Source organism: Crocuta crocuta, unplaced genomic scaffold (genome assembly GCF_008692635.1).
Source record: "Crocuta crocuta isolate KB4526 unplaced genomic scaffold, BGI_CrCroc_1.0 scaffold52, whole genome shotgun sequence".
Classification (NCBI taxonomy): Eukaryota; Metazoa; Chordata; class Mammalia; order Carnivora; family Hyaenidae; genus Crocuta; species Crocuta crocuta.
This window is the reverse complement of record NW_027528617.1, coordinates 2,662,850-2,682,091: the sequence shown is the minus strand read 5'-3', so window position 1 is coordinate 2,682,091 and position 19,242 is coordinate 2,662,850. Positions and strand designations below refer to the sequence as shown.

The following is a 19,242-nucleotide window of genomic DNA, read 5'->3' as shown; positions in this document are numbered from 1 at the left end:
AATTAAAATAAACGATATATCATTATATATACTGTCAAATTTCTTTGACATAAATATAAGTTTCTCAATACATTACTTTTTAGTTCGCAAATCAGTTTGGTGACTTCAAACATGATAATCTTTAAGTTTAGTACTAAGCACTCATATAAAACTTTATGAGACCTATAATCTCTAATGGCAGCCTTTGCACACCTGGGGATAATTTGACTCGTTAACCATTTACAGTAAAACCTTGGTTTGTGAGCATAATTCATTCCAGAAACATGCTTGCAATCTAAAGCACTCGTATATCAAAGTGAATTTCAAGGACCATTGGCCTAGGTGTGATCAGGTGATATGCAGCATCATGTACTACTCGTATTACAAGACACTGCTAGTTTATCAAGTTAAAATTTATTGGAAAGGTTTGCTCACCAAGTTACTTGCAATCCAAGGTTTTACTGCATTTCCCATTTGAAAAGCTGATTTTCAATCACTAGAATAAAAATCCATGTTAGATTAATGTGTATCCAATGTAGACATACCTGTAGGCCTACACGGATCCTCTTGGTGAGCGCCCCCTCTGGGAAGACGGCCTGTACCTGGGGCACCACTGTGCTGCTCAGCACGCCTCCCTCGGGGCCAATCAGATTGCTGTCCTGTTTGATGCGAGACACCACTGCAAAGTACTGCGGGAAGTCGCGGGTGATGATACGGCAGATCCGCTTCTTTTCTAGGTCTTCCGGGCTATCCAGCACTGAGACAAGAAATGACCCATCTTCAGAGGGCAAAGATTTCCTTCCAAAAGCATTCTAGCAAACTCCTTGGCAGAGTTCATAGTAAACTAATGTGGCAGCAAGATGCCTTTTTTTAAAAAAATAATAGGACATTTTAAAAAGCAAGACTATCTAACCTAATAACACTAGAAGAAACCCTGCAGTCTCTTAAGACCTATCGGCATTTAGTCCTCATGTTTTAGTTCTCTGTGGAAACTAGTTCGCCAGCTCCAGATACAGAGCTGCAGGACTGCCTTTGTAAATGAGGGGTTTTGAGGGCAAACCTGGAATGGAAATGAACCTGTTCTATTCTTGGTTCACGTGAAAGAGAAGAAATTGTTTGTGGACTCCTTTTCTTTGCGAATTTCAAAGTTAGCTCAAAAAGCAGTTCCTGTGATTTTAACAAGGACGATGGCCCTTTCAGTTCTCAAGGCATCTGTGAGGGAATAAAATCTATCTTGTAAGGGTAAGAGGTGTGTGTGTGTGTGTGTGTGTGTGTGTGTGTGTGTTTATCCTACTGACATGGTTGTCTCTGAAATACTCAGGTATAAAAAAAAATCAGTGATAACAAATTCAGGGCTTCAAAATTCCCCTGAAACCATTAACTTACCAAACATATCATCTACTATTAGGAAGACAGGATAAAGGGCTCTTTTTAAATTGCATTAGTATAGCTATGTAGGGCAACACCAAACCCAGACTGGTTTAAAATGCAGAAAATTTGCATTAAGGGGATCACTGAATTTTCAGAGATTATGGAAAGTTGTTTATTTTTGGAAATCATTTGCAATCTATTATAGAGGCAGGAACAGCCATTATGTTTTTTTCTTGACTATTGAATATGACTAGACAGCAAAAGCCAGAAGTCCCAGGATCTAATCATACATTACTGAAAGCTGATAGACTGGTAAACACTAGCATATACTTACAAAAGAATGCATTTCCAAACACAGAGAGCAAAAAAATACAAAAATCTCATTCTTTGTTTTAAAACAAGCCTTATACACATATAGAGTATTAAACAAGTCCTCATTTCAAGGACAAGATGGCAATGCTCGTGGCAGTATTAATGACAAGGAAATATGTCAGAAGAAAATAACCTAAACCTTATAAATGCAGGCAAAAGAGGTGGTTCCAAGGAGCAGAAAACAGCTAAATATTGCATGGAACAAGCTTTATCAGTAAGAATCCTGAGCTTTTTGCCTTGCTTGGAAGATACTAACCTATGCATGCAAAGGGCACCATTTCTTTCTCCAACCACATCTTAGATAGGGTAAGGCTGGCCTCTATTCTTTCTACCCCAGCAGCATGCAGAAAGAAATACTAAAGTAACTGCTGTCAGGCTATGCTTACTATCCATGAGCCATACCCGAAGCTACAAATTATAAACAGTGCGTGTGTCCAGTTCTGCTCAAAATTTGGTATGCTCTTGGAAGTTGGGCAAAGAAATTGCCCTGTTCGTGTGGTTACTTAAAGTGGAACACGTCTTCTGGATTAGGACTGGCATCCTGTGTATTTGTGCAAGCGAAGGAGGCCAGAGAATGAGCCCATTTACCTCCAGTCACACGGAGCTATTTCAACCTGTGGCTAAATGGCCCAAGATAGATTTGGGATTTACAGAGCTCAAAGCCCTAACGAAAAAATAAATTCCTTAACTATATATGTAGGTGTGTATATGAGATTCTACCCTGGCTAACTCCCTGTTTGAAATACATGTAGAAGTTTGAGTGAACTTAATTTTCCTTCTTAATAATAGAAAGTTCAAAAGTAATCATATTATCCTGTAATACACTAGTTATGGGTCTATGTAAGTTTTCCAACAAAAAAGCTTACCACTTTTATCAATGTCTTAAATATCTAAGTTTTCCTGTTAGGCATTTTAGAAAATCATGGATTCATTATCCAGGATCAGTTCATTTTGTAATGAAGAAACAATATCTATTCCGTGTTGTGTTTTAGGTTTGGATAAGGATGGAGATGTGCTCTATTTCCTTACAAATGAGATATTTACTGCTGAAAGGATTTTATCTTCCTGAATATAACAGAGGTAAGACCCGGCAAGTACATTGTGCAACCCTGGAACGTCCCAAATACTTGCTGTGGTAAAATAACACAAGGAACAAACCCAAACCCATCTCCCCTCCCCCCACATCCCTAGGTCATAAGAAAGAAATATACCATTTTAATGCTTCCACTTTAGAATTCTTTTAAAGCCCTTAACATGAAGTACCTTCATCCATGCCATTAAGGATTTCATTCAATTCATCTTCAGTGTATTCGCAGTAATGCTCTTTCCAGCTGTCCCCGTTCTCGCTGCGCAGGACCACCAGCTCCCTCTCCTTTCCTCGAAGGGCAGCAAAATGAGGGATCTCCACGATCACAGGCCTGACATAGTAAGGCAGAACACTCAGTGTGGACAAGAGTTGGCTGACATCAAGACAAGCACCTTGACTCTGTCTGTTGCAAAGTGACCTGGAATTGTTCTCTTTCTCGGGGCAGGGGCAGAGCGGGCTCTCCTCCGGAGCCCATGGGCTAGCGGATGGTCACACAGTAGCACTCTCCCTGGGGGGGGGGGGGGGAAGGGGGGGGCACCAATCCCTTAGGGACATGCTGCTACCTTAAGCCAAATAATGTTGCCCTGCGAGTGCATGTGGCATTCTGGAACTTCTCCTTTGATAAATATAACACATTTAACCAAAAGAAATGTACATGCATTTCCATGAGGTGTGCCAATCTCCTAAAAACGGTTTCTACAAGGTGCAAATGACAAAATGGTTTCAGAAGGAAAATGGCTCATGTGTTGCATAAGTTGATATGTTGTAAATGAAAAGATGTCAGAAAAGTTAACTACTTGGGAACTAAAGACATGCACTCATGGTTTTTGCTTATACGTATATTTTTTTCATTCAAGGGAACAATAAATAGGCATGTGTACACAGGGTGCCCCTAACTGAGCACCTCACTAGGCAGCCCATTTGTGTCCCATGCCTATTATATTCAGGATCCAGAACATGCACTGCCCTGATGTTTTCAGGTCGCGTTCACTCTCAAAATTTATGGAGGCTTTGGCTTTTCAGTCCAGGTTGCTTTGATACAGACTTCAGATTCGTCATAACAACACTGTAACTAGCACATAGTACAACTAGGCAGATCTCATGCTTTAAACGAAAATGAAGGTCACAGCACTTTAAGGGAAAAGGTATAAAAACATCACTCAAAAATAAAAGTCACATACCACAAGGGTCAGAAATGGTCCACTAAAGATAGGTTATACAGAATTTAAATCATAGGGAGGGACACATCATGGGCACAATGACAAAAAGAGAAATCATATTGCAGAAGGAGGAGAAGAATGGGGGCCAGCAGCCATCAATTTGTTTTAAGTCACTCCTACCCAAGGAATTTGGTTCCAGGAGGCCCCAGCTGAAGGATGCGGCTGACCAAACTTTCTCCCTCATTAAGTGGGGGAGGGGCCGTTGGCAGGTGAAGTTTACTGAGTACATCCAAAGCAGCAGTGAAAGAAAGAACATAAGTAAGCTTCAGGTATTGTTTTCCACAGAACCCCAGCGTCGCCAGCTGATCAACAGGGTGAAGTTTGGTTTCACACTGCGTTTGGTTCTGCCCCCTCCATTGATCACAAAGAGCAAGGAAAGGAGACCCAGAGTGGACAATGGAGGCACGTGGAAGGAGACACTTGGGTGCTGGATCTGACCCTGTTTAGGTTCACTGCCAGGGCACGAGCCAAAAAATAAACAACGACAAAAAAATATGCTCCACAGGAAAGACATGGCTGTTGGGAATATAATAAAAACTCTGACTTCTGGATAGAGGCCAGATGTTTTCATGGATATTCCTCAACAGATGTGAAGCTTATTAAAAAGCCTAAAACTACCTGAGCATGAGGGAGGGAAGAGGGCCTGGTACAGAATAGGAAAGGGATCATTGGGGAATTATTCCAACCATACGGGCATTTTCTGATGCAACCCAGAACTTCACAGGCGCCTTCTAAATCTCTGGTCATTTAGGAGGACGTGGGAGGTAGTTTCTAGAATGGGGAAATACAGACAGCCGTTTTTAGGCGTAAACATAATTTGCAGCAACCCCTAACAGTTTGCTCCAAATTACAAGGCTTTAGAACGTTCTCTGAGTTCTAAAGCAAATCTTCTCCCCAAAATGACATTGGCAAAGCAAAGAGTTTGTGACTAATAGAATTTTCTCTCAATTTCTGAGCACGACGACTTGACATGACAGGACTTAAATAAAATTGACTTGTTTCAAAATATTTTGAAACTTGTCCCCCTCCAAAACGCCATCCTTTTGTCAGTTTTCAGGGGCAGCTACTCATTTTTTGGCATATTGCGATTCCACTTAATGTAACAGCAGCCGTATCAACAGAAGAAAGAAGAAATGCTCCCTTCTGCTAGAAATTGCCAAAATGAGCACTGCAGAAGTTAGTCTTGATTTTGTCATCTTGACAAAAACTACATCTAAAGAGACTCCCAGTGTAATTTTAAGACTCAAGGTAGCAATTTTGATAACAGAAAAGACAAATCACATAGAGTAAAATTTTGGATATTCTTACATAAAGACAACACCGCTTTCCAAAGGTAATCGTTCCGTTTCATAACTAGGCAAGACTTTAAATTTATGTTTGGAAGAGAGCAGTATTTTTTCATTATGATTTGACCAAGTGACTCTCAGATGAAAAAAAAAAAAATACCTACCATCAGCTAAAACATGATTATTCACATTGGGAGTCTAGCGATTATGGTCACATCCAGAGAGAAAGGATAATAATTCGCCTGAATGTTGAATCATTAATGCCTTAAAATAAGAGGCATGTAATTGGAGTCAAGCATGGAGGTGCTACTTCCAAGTTTAAAAGAAAAAAATTCATGGGACCAATCTTCTTTCACGACGTTTTGACGTACCTTTTTCCATTCCATCCTAGTGATTTCATGTAGAGGACACAAGCTCATCCGTGACTAAGTGGGAGGATTATCAGAAACCCTTACCCAAGGAACTGAGCACCAGAAGGTCCGACTTCGATCAGGCGACTGGCCAGGCCTTCTCCTTCCACCATTGGAGGCATTGTCGCCAGTCTATGACGTTTGACCAGACGGCAGGTGACTCGAGTTGGGGCAGTACATTTCCGAGGTGGAATAATGATACGGAGCCCATTGTGTCTGCACCCTCGCATCGCACCACCTCGGGCATCCACCATAAAACTAACCAGGAAACTAAAAATTAAAATAGAAGATTAGCTGTGTTTTGAAATACTGGAAGCAGACAAGCAAGCTTTGTTGAGTTAATTCTTTCCCATAAAGCTTTGTTCTCATTTTTATTTTTTTGCATGGTGGCAAAATACTTGTCCTTAGAAGTTATTTTACTTTAAGCCAGTGCCTTTATTTCTGTTTTGTCGTTGTTTTAGTTCCTGTATTATTTTCATCTATAACTAAAGAATTCTAACTTTTGTTGATAATACTGATATTAAACACAAACTATAAATCAAAATCTGTCCAACTGATTTAGAAAGAAAGTGGAATTAAATTATATAATGAACACGAATGGGTCTTCTTGTGGTATAGATGCAAAGACTTCTTCTTTCTAGGCATATCTTTAAAATCCACATACTAAAATAATTTAAGGATAGAGAAAAAAAACAAATTGTAGATTTGGGGCACCTGGGTGGCTCAGGTGGCTCAGCATCCAACTCTCTATTTCGGCTCAGGTTATGATCTCACGGTTCACGAGTCCGAGCCCCATGTCAGGCTCTGTGCTAACTGCAGAGCCTGCTTGGAATTCTCTCTCTCTCTCTCTCTCTCTCTCTCTCTCTCTCTCTGTCCTTCCCCTGCATGCCCTCTATAAATAAATAAATAAATAGATAGATAGATAGATAGATAGGTAACAAATTATAGTTTTTCTAAGTTAATTCAACCTGACTTTTCAAAATTGCATCTTGTCCACCCTACTTTAATGTAATTCTAGGATTAAAAAAAAAAAGATTCACAGGGCTTCTCCCAAGATCAAACCCATGTACATGCATCCTGCTCTAATATTATCTTACCCAGAACGCAGGTTTTAAACTTACTGCATTCTAAAGGAGAAGAAAACAAAAAACTAAGTGTTTTGGATAGGACGAGTTTACTGGTTCACATGCACCTTTTCAGTTCTAAAGTAGGAATCTCTCTGCCATACCATTGTAACTGTTAGCAAAGACGAGGTGGGCAGGCAATAAGATTATAAATCCCCTCTACTCTGTGTTTTCAAGTGGGAAACCCTGGCCTCGTGTTACTGGAAAAGATCTGTGCATCATAATTTTCCCCAAAGTATAGTAAGCTGTGTGTGGAAAATCACAGCTAATAATTTAAAAATGTAAAGGCTTCTATTCCTTTTATTTTTGCTCCTTTTCTGCCAAATGAGTTGTTCCTGAATAAAAGAACTATAATCCAAGTGATTCTGCTTAAGTGTACCCCAAGATAAAGGATCAGTTCTAACCTGGAAGTTGTTTCCTGTGGGATGGTCATGAGGGATCCTGCTACAGCTAGGGTGAGTGCTTGTCACCCTGATATTCCTAACATTCATTAAAATCTTGGAGGCACTCGCTTCATTAAGGAGCAAAAAATTAAACCAGGCAATCTGACTGTTGCACACATATACACAGAGACACAAAGAGCGTGTACACCGTTATACAGATTACATTACTATCTTGCCTAATTTTCATCGCATTTGCAAGATTTCATATACCAAAAAAAAAAAAAAAAAAAAGGAAAACAACATACAGGTGTATGATGGATCTACTTAGAGCTTAATGAGCACAGAATTACATCAGATTCTCCATATCCAAATATTGCATCCATAACGACACTTAAAACATTTGAAAGAGATGTCATGAATGTAAGTCATAGGATAGAAACACAATACATTGATGTTATTTTTAGACAAGTGATGGAAATATGTTAGCATCTTCTTCATAGCAGAACACAGAACTCATGAAGCATGCCATTAAACAGAAATCCTGTTGCTAGTAATAAAAATGGATGCAAAGGAGCCTGGAGTGCCTGTCTGAAGCCCGTCATGCAGGATGAGACCATGAGAGGAGCGGTCACTGTGCTTCCCACATGCAGGAGCCAGCCTGGAACTAAGATTCACACCCAGCCCCCTAAGTTTTTAGTGCAGGGCAAACCTGGGGAGCATCATCAATTGTTCAGTACTCAAAATGGATGTTTCTGGGCTTTATCAAGGCATAACGCAAAAATGTTTGGCTGCTTTTCTTACTACTTGTCTAAAGATGAATTCTTAAAAATAATCCTTCTCTATTTGTTTCTGAAAATGTACTGTAGCTCAAAAGGATGAAAAACTGGTAATACTTCAGGGTGCCTGGGTGGCTCACTGAGATGAGTGTCTGACTCTTTTGATTTTGGCTTGGGTCATGATCTCACAGTCCTGGAATCGGGCCCCCCTCTCGGGCTCTGTGCTGACAGTGTGGAGCCTGCTTAGAATCTCTCTCTCCCTCTCTCTCTCTGCACATCCCCCACCTGTGCTCACTCTCTCTCCAAATAAATATTTTTTTAAAAAAGTTAAAGAAAAACTGGTAACACTTCCAGATGAATACAAAAGTTTTTTTTCTCCATTTTATTTCTATTTGACAATGATATTTATGTCAATTTTTATAAAAACAAGAGAATACTACGAAGTTTCAACTAGTAGTTGAAATATCCCAAATGTTTCAAATACATTGCAATATTTCTGACTTTCTCTACTTTCTCTTTTTTTGTCTTCTGATTACTGTCACCACTGATGAATAGAACAGTGACTCAAACTCATAAAAACTTATTACAATACATCCAATTAATATTATCAGTCTTGAATATTATTTGTACCTGTAAAAGCATTTAGGACGTTTCCACATTCATGTTATATGCTATTGTGTTTCCACTGTATTTTTATTTCGGTGATGACTTACGGCCTATATCATGTCTCTATCTAGAAAAGCATGTTAAATATCTTCTAGTGGTGTATCTTCTAAAAAAGTGAAGTAAAGTAGCTATATTCTTAGCTGTGATGTTCCCATGGCTACATGTTTGATTTTGTGTCACTGACTGTTCCTTTTGAAATCCTCTTTTGTTCTATTTACTCCATAATTTCCATTTCCACACATGAGAAGCATGCATACCCTCCTACTGAGTGCCAGGTGCCCTGCTTGGACCTGAGAATACTGGTAGTACAAATATAGTTGCTCCTGTCAAGGTGCTCACAGTCTAAGCCCTGGGTTTCACACGATGGTTTTGCTTACTCAGAATCACTCAGTTTCCTGGTCATAAGAAGTGAATTAAAACCACATACAGGAGCCATGTAAGTACCATACTGGCAGTGACCCTGTTCTTCCTATTTCTTCCTATGTTGTCCCAATGCCTAGCGCCATGTAGATGGAGCACATAGTAGGTCGTCAATAACTAATTGTTGAATAAGTGAATGAATGAAAGAATGAAAAAAAGCATGTTGTAAGGAGTTGTATGTATTTATATCTAATAAACCGAAAAGGCAGCAAAAGTGAAGGTAATTTAATTATTTGGTCTCTGGACAATCGATCCCATTAGGACTCATTCAAATTACTACACCCAGATATTTCAGCTCATAAAATAGCAAAATAGTTGGGAAGAACTATGCTCAATGTTAAATACTTTCCTATAGATCCTTTCCTGCTCCCAAATAAGAGACTTGATATATTTATCTCCCTTGGTAGATGATTAGTAGAAAATGGGAGTAATCACAAATCAAGAGTTTGAATATAACAAAGTCAACAATTTTATTAGAAGTGAAAATTTCATGAAGATAGACCAAAGATTGGAAAGTCAAAATAAAAGAACTTAAAAGGCTAAAGCTACAAGTAGATAAATTTAAGTTTATATAGATCTGGAAAGTAATACGTAAGTGCTGCGAGCAAAGCAAATTGGGGAAATTAAGGTGCCAATATGCATAATTCAGAGAAAAGAAAAATTACATTTCCAAAGAAAACAAGGCTTTGTGTCTTTCTCTACTAACTAAAGAAAGTAGCACAGACTAACCTTAAGTGAGAAGCTTTGGGGAGGGAATTGTCTTTAGCCAGAGAGCAAGGGAGGGGGCCTCCAGGGAGGAGGAGGAGGAAGGGGAAAGGCGGGAGGGAGGGAGAGACAGAGGCAGGAGAGTTAAGAAGAAAACAAAACAGAAAGAGGTCAAGAAAGAAATGGATAGATTAGAAGACATGAAAGAACTAAATATCAGTAGTCAGAATGAATAAAAGTGTATAGAAATTCAGTGAGAAAAAAAGTCTACAGAACTTACTCTACATTCTACAGACTCAAATAACATAACTGTGGAATACCAAATAATAAAAAAGATGAATATGCAGAATTGTATACTAAAAGACATCTTTTCTTAAAATGAGAGGGGATAAGAGAAATATTAATTCAAGTGCTAATGAAAAGTCTTTTAGATAAAAACATGCTCCTTAATCCCAACAGTTTCTACTATAAAATTGGGTAAGCATTTGAACATTTGTATTAAAAATATCAGAATACCAAAAGGTTTCACTATTCAGATAGGTAGTAGAGTTAGTAAAGCTATTCTGCAATGTGAAAAACAGAGTGTAAGAGACCATGTACTTTTTTTGTACCACAGGAAAAAGTGAAAGCTTGGAAGATATGAGTCATGAGCTGAATCAGCTCAAATATTAGAGTTAATTAAATAAATAGGATTTTCTCATATTTTCAGTAGATTAAAAATGGGACGAGATAATACCTGTAAACATTTGGAGATAAGAAGAATTGAAGTAAAAACATATAATTAAATATGTATAGAGGAGATAGTACATGGACTGAAGCTCAGCCCTGCTGATTTTGAGCTTTAAGACTGAAGCCTAGTTGTAGGGCACCCGGGTGGCTCGGTCATTAAGTGTCCCACTTCGGCTCAGGTCATGATCTCGCCATTTGTGATTTCAAGCCCCACGTCAGCCTCTGTGCTCACAGCTTAGAGCCTGAAGCCTGCTTCGGATTCTGTGTCTCCCTCTCTCTCTGCCCCTCCCTCCCCCACTCACACTGTCTCTCTCTCTCTCTCTTTCTCTCTCTCTCAAAAATAACATAAAAAGGAAATTTAAAAAAAGACTGAAGCCTTGTCTTTCAATGAGGGAGAATTGTATTCCCACTGAGGGTGTAGCAAGGATTATGTGGGTAAAGCATTTAGAAGTCAGTAAATGCTTGTTCCCATCCTTTTCCATTCCCTACACCCTTATGATTTTATGTATTTTGATTGTCTTAAGAATTATAGTGGAACGTAACACAATGCCTAAGAAACAGAGAAACTAACTTTGATCAGATATTTAAAATGAACCTGGAAGCTTGCTAAAGCAGTTTAATATGATGGTGGGGTTTTTATTAGTTTATGAACGTCACTGTTTAAGTAAGCTATTATCACAGAGCACAAGAGAATAGAGTGATCACCACGCTCTTCCTTGGACCAATCTGTCAGCTATCATCAAGTCTGTCTCTGTCTTGAATTAGTGCTGTAACCATGGCTCTCAAGTTTGTCATCCATAAAATGGGAGAATTCAGCTAAATAAACTCTAAGGTGCACTGGTGTTAAAATTCTATGTACCATTTCCTGTTAACTAAAATTAGGAGACCTACTGAAATGTTTCACGTCAGACACTCTGTAAGAACTTTTATTTGGAAAATAAACTGCTTTTACTGCGACAAATATATATTACTTTTGCTGTATGGTTAAAACAGTCAACGAACAGTTTTGGAGAAAACGTGTACACACATTGCACTGAACACTGACTGAAGACTGTACAGACAAAATTTATGATGGAATATACTCAGCTTCAATTGCATATCTTACTCTCCAAATGAAATTCAGCAATCATGCAAAACAGAAATTCTTTTTGAAGTTTTCTAAATTGTGAGATACGATGTTATCACAATTTAAAAAGAATAAAAGCAAAAGCAGTCCACCATTATTATGCAGCTGATTTGCCTGCAAATACACAATTTGATTAGCTAAACAGGTGCATGCTTCAGAGGAGGCAGCAGGAAACAATGATTCTGGTCATTTGAGGACGAGAGCCTCCACCCCAAAAGTTACTAATCCTTAGTTTTACTTTTAATTCATCCAGGACCGTGGGGTGGGGACAGGGAGGAGATTACAGCATTCAGAGTTAGTTACTGGGTGATAATAGGGGAAAAAAAAAAGTCATCAGGGTGCTTCAGTGATCCACATATACATAGCAAGAGGGCCTTAAGTTAAACCTGATTTCTGGGGTTATGGCAAAAAACAGTATTGTGAGTTTTCTCTTCTCACAGGAGAAAATAGAGTATTTCTCCTCTACAAGTCCCTTCATTCCTTCCTAGTTCTCTGAATTCCATAGACTGAAAAACTGGTGGAAAATCACTTCGAAAAAAATCGGCTTCAATTTGTAAAAAATCTCCAATTATTTATCACTCACAATGTTCACGCATAGAAACAGAATATTTACTGTGTGTTTTAGAACAAGTAAAAGGATAGATTCTAAATTTTGAATTCTGAAATCAGAAAATAAAAAATTGTCTTATTTGCAGACAAGCTGAGGTACCACGGTGGATGACTGTACAATAAAAATACCACAATCAGCAGTCTGATAAAATCTTTACAAATAACTTTATTGTGGAGCATCTGGATGGCTCAGCCAGTTAAGTATTCGACTTCGGCTCAGGTCATGATCTTAAGGTTCATGGGTTCGAGCCCCACATTGGGCTCTGTGCTGACAGCTAGCTCAGAGCCTGGAGCCTGTCTTTAGATTCTGCTATGTATCTCCCTCTCTCTCCGACTCTCCCCTGCTCACACTGTCTCTCTCCCCCTCTCAAAAATAAGTAAAACACTGAAAAAATAAAAAAATTTATTGAAATAATAAAGAATAATAGGTTTTTTTAGAACACTGACTAGAATCATTCTTCAGCACAATTTCCAAAATATCAAAAGGCTGCACTTAAAGCAGTACTAGCAAGGAAATGCACTAATAATAAACCTTCAGACTTTGGTTCACCTAGAATATAGTTTAAAAAAAAAAAAACCCTGCTAAGTGACACTTAAAATCATAACCTTCAATATGACTTTAAAATAGCTCAAGCAATTTGCATAATAGCTGAAAATAACATTCTTCAGCTCTGTGTAGCACTTTTTCTCACAAAAGAAGTGGAGATGTGGAGACCCAGGTCCAAAGCAGGCTCTCACAGTAGCTCTACATTAATTGTGGTGTTACCCTACCTACTTGCCGAAGGAGGAAAAAAAAAAATCCCACTTTCCTTTCACCACAGAGAAAGAGAATTCAGCAATGACCATGACTTGGAGAATATAAATCTCTCTCTCTCTCTCTCTCTGTCTCTCTGGCTAGGTATCTTCACACTAAAGCATCCTGAGATGGGGTATATGCAGAAGGAGATGGTGAAAGGGGGCGGGGAGGAGGTGACATGTTCAGAGAAGGAATTATGCAGAAGTTCACCTGCTGTTGTCACGATCAAGACATGGAGAGGTGCGGCTGCAACAGAATAGATACTTTAGCACAGAGAAGGAATGGATAAAGTGAAATATAAAGAAGGAAATCAGAAGTGACTTTCAACCAAAATATATTACTTATACACCAATACAGTATTCATTGAAAAAAAGATGGAAATACAAATGAAATAAAGCTCTATGCAAATGCGGAGTGAAGAGCAAGGTATAGGGGTTTTGCAGCGACTCCCTGTTCAGGGAACTGAGGATGTGATAAAATCACTGGATTTGGATTTTAGCCTTATTCCACACCAGCTGGGGGAAGGTCATGTAACAAAGTCTAAGTGTCCCAAAGAAGTTGCCAACCCTCAAGGGGCATTAGAATGAAAGTCACAGAGTCTTTGATTTGATGGATGAACATAGTCTCCAAACTTTTCAGTCACACTTTCAATACTTTCAAAATAATGGTAATGCCCTTTTGGTCATCTTCTTTGAAAGAAATGCAAACAGAAAAGGCACAATTTAAAGAATAGCTTCAATGACAAACAGCATCAACTATAAGGTAGAGCAGGTAACTTAATTACCTACTAGCAGGTAACAAAAAACTATGCCAAGAGTGCTTTTTTCAAGACTTTCATTCCCTGCTTTGTGGTTTGCTGTTCTCACTGGCCACACGGTCTAATTCCACTTTATAGACTTTTCACGCCTCTCTTCCCTGAGTCTGCTCTTCCACAAAACCCTCCATCAGTTTTCATATGATTCACTTGTGTTTTCCACACCTGACAATACATGTTTAATGGACCAGAAATCCAACCTTACAAAACAGTTGTTTTGCCACTTAGAAAAGAATTTTCTTCATCCAAAAGAATTTACCCTCATGTACCTTAACAAATGAGGGTGCCTGAAATACATAAACCACTAAATTAACTTTCTAATGTCAACTTCCACTATTTGAGCTAATTACATTCATATGTGTTTTATTGACTTTTTGGAGGGGGAATTTTGGATTCACAGCAAATTTTTCACCATGTTTTTATGAAAAAGAAGTCCTTCTAAGGATCACACTCTTATGGACTTCTAGTTCCTGTAATATATTTTAGCATAACATCATGAAGTGGCATTTAATTGTTGCCATTGGCTGTCATTAAAGGACTATAAAAATAATACCATTGAAATAATAACAATTAAAATGAATCAAAAGAGAAATGAACCACAAAACTATTACTAGAAACTGTGCCTTATTTGTTAATTCATTATGCACTTACAAAATAGAGAAGAATTATAAATTCAAATTCTTTGCTCAAGCTTATGTTGGTATAATCATGATTGGGATGCTAGAAATGACTGGTGTTTAGACTGTGACTAAGTTACACAATCCAAAGAATGGCAACAAAAATACCACTGTCAGCCTTTCTTTTGCCAGATGTCGGCTGTGTATATATATTGGGTGCAGAACAGATTTTTTTTAAGCGCTGATACCTACTCTTTTGTAGTCATGGACATTAATCATTGGAGAAACAGAGCAGGGGCAAAAGAAAATTACTAATACTACTTATTGGCAGAAGGTGTATCTTCTATTAATCTAAAAGCCCTTTATGAAATCAAATAGAACATTATACATAAAATTAGTGGCATTTGCCACAAACTGACTTTATTATCCCCTTTATCTAAAACTCAACTATTTCTTACATTTTGGGCAGATTCTGAAGTGGCTTAAGAATTTTCCCAATCAATTAAAGAAAAACTTAGTTCCCCAAAAACTATATAAAACCTACTACACAGGTGCCTTGTGTATGATGAACAAAATGAAAAAGAGAAATGATAGATGATATGATATAATGAATGCTATTCATATATTTTAGTATCATGGTAGCTTTCAAATACCATGACACTCAAAATCCTTGTTTTCAGTGTAATTACTCATTCTTAGTCATCTGCAGCATTGTGTTCATTCAAATTCTAAAGACCTCCCTAGATGATATTACTTTATAAAAATAACAAGTCAAACATTACCATTACGAATTATACTAGAGTGGTATTGTCACTTAAAGTATTCAGAATGCATTCTGCTTAACTGATTTGAAATTCGTGAAGTATTTAGAAGATGTATATGAGGATTATATAAGTACTAATGGCTATAACTATTAAGTACTTATGCTTTCTAGGCAAAATGCTAATTATTTAAGAAACATGTAATCCATAAAGCTCCCCTATGGGATCCATAATATAACACTCATCTTACAGATAAACTAAAATTCAGATATTTTACATAACTTGCCCAGGGTGACATATTGAGTGTCAGGGCTAGGAACTGAATTCTGATTGGTCTGACTCCAAAGCACACTTTGGATAGTGTTTGAATAACCAGCCCATTATCTCTATTCCACTGATTGTCTTCCAACTTCAAAAACAGCAGAGAGGTGTGTTTCTTAAACGTAGAGGCTAGATCTTACTTATCTACTTTCCTTAGTGCCTGGCACAAGATTTGTTACTTTGTAGAATTCAACAATGTGTGAAGAATACACAACTAAGTGAATAGAAGAGATAAAAAACATTTGAGAGAACTAGGTATATGTTAATTATGTAGAGCTCCCTGGTAATTAAAGCTTTATTAGGCAAAGTTGTTCCTTTCTAACAGTTTATATATATAACATACATACTTGGACCACTGGTGCTGGTAGAAAATGCCAACCTCAACAACAGAGATTAAAATGTAATTAGTCTGACTTGAGGGCCTGGGTAGCAGCATTTTTTAAAGCTCTGAGGGGATTCTAACGTACAGCCAGAGTTGAAAATTATTTAGACTCAATAATCATGTGTATAGAAAACCTGGCTTATGACAGACCAGGAGTTTAAAGATCTTTATCTTAAGAAGTGGTTAGTTTTTAACCACTGGAAGATCTTGTTTCTAATTAACTAGAATTACTTATGGCATGCTTCTAATTTTATAAAACTGGTACGTATATTGATGTACTTAAGCTGAATATTTTATTGCCCTTCAGTAGTTAAAAGATTTAGGGAATTTCTTTTTTAAAGTAAATTATTTATTTTGATAACTGAAGTACTACCATAACACTTTGACTCTTGTAAATTCAGCTACTGAGATTTAATCACACTTTGCCTAAAATAATCTTGTCACTTTGTAGGCTGGATATGACTTCAAATGTTTCATTGTGGTTTCTAGATTCAGATCTATTATCCTTTAATACTCTAGGTCCAAGACTCTTTTCCTCCTTAGTATTGTTGAGAAATTTGGTAGCAGAATGCAACATTATGTCTTTAGAATAATGTATAGCTAGCTGTCAGACTTTAATGATCTCTTTTATACCTAAAAATATGTTAGTAACTTTGGATGAGTTCTAACTTGGTTTTTATTCCCTTGAAATAACTCCTGTATCAGGAACTGGATTTTACTTCTTTAAAAAGGAAAAGAATATTATGATTAATTTCAATATCTATATAACTAATTTTAAATTCTATGAGCCTGTAGTAGAAAATTAGACCACAAGATCCCAAATTTTGAGCTACAATATCTCTCAATGCTTTTCTGAAAGGAGACTATCTTAGAATAACAAAAATAAGAAAGGATCCACCACTCAAAGTTCTGGGGATTATGGATAAGGAGTTTGGGATAATTATTTAAAGTACTGCACATGTAAAATACAAGTGAGGCTTTTAAAAATGGAAGTGATTAAATGAAAAAATATTTTTAAAGCTTGTATGTAATTATAAAATTACTACACAAGTTGAAACCACCAAAATGTAAGGGAAAATCAATTGTGAGGAGTGAAACAATTTAAAACTCCTTAAGAAAATAATTTTCTGCATAACTGAATTTTTACATCTTACGAACATCTTTAAGTATGCTTAAAATTATTGATTCTAAGTAGTCCTACTTTTTAATGGGTTTATGCAAAGAGGTAGCATTTCATAAATAGTGACACACATTACGTGGATAAGTTTTAGAAGGTGACTGAGAACTTGACTAGTTGCACTCAAATTTCCCTTTTTGGTGTACCCCTACTTCAAACAGTGTATGAAATCTTCTATCTATTTGCGTGATTCAAACTTCTGTAAACATTATTTTAAATGCATGAATATGTGAAGAAAGGCATTCATTAAATGAGTCAGTTAACCTTAGAAAACAGAACTTTCTAGAAAGCAAGTGATCCTGCCACTCTTTTTAAAGATATGTTTAAGACAATATGTTTAAGACAAAATGTGAACAGTAAGGAGGCCACCGGTATATTTTGGTTAGTTAGCAAGCTGTCTGGCGCAATTCTACTAGTTATTTTAAAACAATAGTCAGTGTTTCTACGCTGAATTCAACCCTTTTCTCCGGTTTGTTTGTGTAGATCTAGTCCATGTTGGATAAAGCAATGTTATTTACAAGTTTAAACCAAGGTCAATTCCCCTGTAAGCTAGCCATCGGCTAAAGCTACTGGACAAAGCTGTTATTTTCACGCTCATCTCTTTTTACCTCTTGATCTGGATACATAATATTGATTTACTCACCCTGAATGAATAGGGCTGGAAGAAAGAGCCACGTTGTCTAAGTTCTCAGTGCCCCAGCTGAGACGATAAGAATTCCTTTCTGCCTCCTTGGCTAGAGTTGACACCTAAATACAAAGGAGACGGGACTTTACAAAAATACTTTCCTCCAAGTGAATAAAATATGGTAAATTCTAAAAAGTGTCACAAGGAGGTGATTTAAAAATATAAGGAGCGAGTCGTTTTAAATGCGTATTTTATAACGCTTTCCCATTTAGATTACACTGTTGATGGAAGACCACATTTGTGTAATTGTCTTTAAAGAGAGTAGCTATTCTCATCTATTTCTCTTTATCCAACCACCCAAAGCTGATAAAATCACACTTGAGATTAAAATGCTCCATAATCACCTCTCACAGTTTTCTGGGAACGTGTAACAATTTTAAATATAGGGTGTATCTTTACCTGTACCTTTCATTTTGTACCTTAAAGGCATCCTGTCTCCCTTCTTTCTTTAACAGGGATTTTATGAAGAAAGGAATTTCATATATAATCGCCACAGAATTAACACACAACATATCACTTTGGAAAAGCCCTCAGACTCTTATTCTTCTCAACTGAATTGAGGGGGTTTTCTTTAGACGAAAAAAACGTCTCCGGACCTCTTCAGCAACCAGGAATGTTCAGAAGCTCTCCAGGAAGTTGAAACATCAAAGTAAAAGGTCACGTACCTGGTGACTGGGGATGACCACCGTGTCGTCAATCATGGCACTGTCCCTCAGGTAAGAGGCATGGCTCAGGGTGTGAGACCTGTCGGAACTGAAGGACCGAAGGCTGGTAGGTTGGCAGGAGGCCATGGTCATGTGCCAACGGCAGTGGCGGGGTTGGGAGGATGGACGGATGAGCCGAGCAGGGGAGTGAAAAAAGCGAGCTATTAGCTAACAGTGCAACTTCCAGGGGGACGTTAATTGCAACCGGGGGAGAAGGAAACCCAGGTCTCTGTGTCGCCCTACCTCTCTGTCCAGCAACTAAACTAACACATCGTTTGACTGGTTCCTACCACTCAATGGCAAGGGCACAAGGGAATCCAGAAGCGAAAATTTGATCCTTCTAATCTGATTTATCTTCCTCCCAGAAATGTTTGAAACTGGCCACGGTGGTTTACTTACTGCCAGGACAAGAAATTCACACAGGAATAATGCCAGAATAGGTTGCTTCAATCTGTGTTAAATGGTAATCTCCCTGCAACTGAGAAAAATATTAGGGGGGAAGACAGACCACCCTCAGGGAGAACAAAATGAAAGCACGGGTTTCACGGTCTCTCATTTCCCATTCTCTCCGTGCTTCATTCTCCTCCTCTCCAACTGTGAATGACTGAACACTGGTGCGCTCCCCTGGAAGGTACAGAGTGAAATGAACTGTGGCCAGATGCATGCTTCCTGCGGAAGTGGAGTTCCTCTTGTTTGTCTCTGGTGTCTCCAACAATGCTATT

The 19,242-nt window shown here is 37.9% G+C and overlaps 1 protein-coding gene across 1 annotated transcript in view; it reads right to left on the bottom strand.

Moving 5' to 3' along the window:
• The window catches only part of ANK2 (ankyrin 2), a 221,727-nt gene that overhangs the window by 45,456 nt on the left and 157,029 nt on the right, over window positions 1-19,242 (bottom strand). Inside the window, exons 25-31 of the mRNA XM_077754996.1 lie at window positions 18,482-18,584; window positions 17,775-17,878; window positions 13,270-13,305; window positions 5,771-5,995; window positions 4,150-4,248; window positions 2,986-3,140; window positions 525-736 (exon numbers count right to left, since the gene is read on the bottom strand). Coding sequence (XP_077611122.1) covers window positions 525-736; window positions 2,986-3,140; window positions 4,150-4,248; window positions 5,771-5,995; window positions 13,270-13,305; window positions 17,775-17,878; window positions 18,482-18,584 — 934 coding nt within the window. The remainder of the gene's footprint in view (window positions 1-524; window positions 737-2,985; window positions 3,141-4,149; window positions 4,249-5,770; window positions 5,996-13,269; window positions 13,306-17,774; window positions 17,879-18,481; window positions 18,585-19,242) is intronic.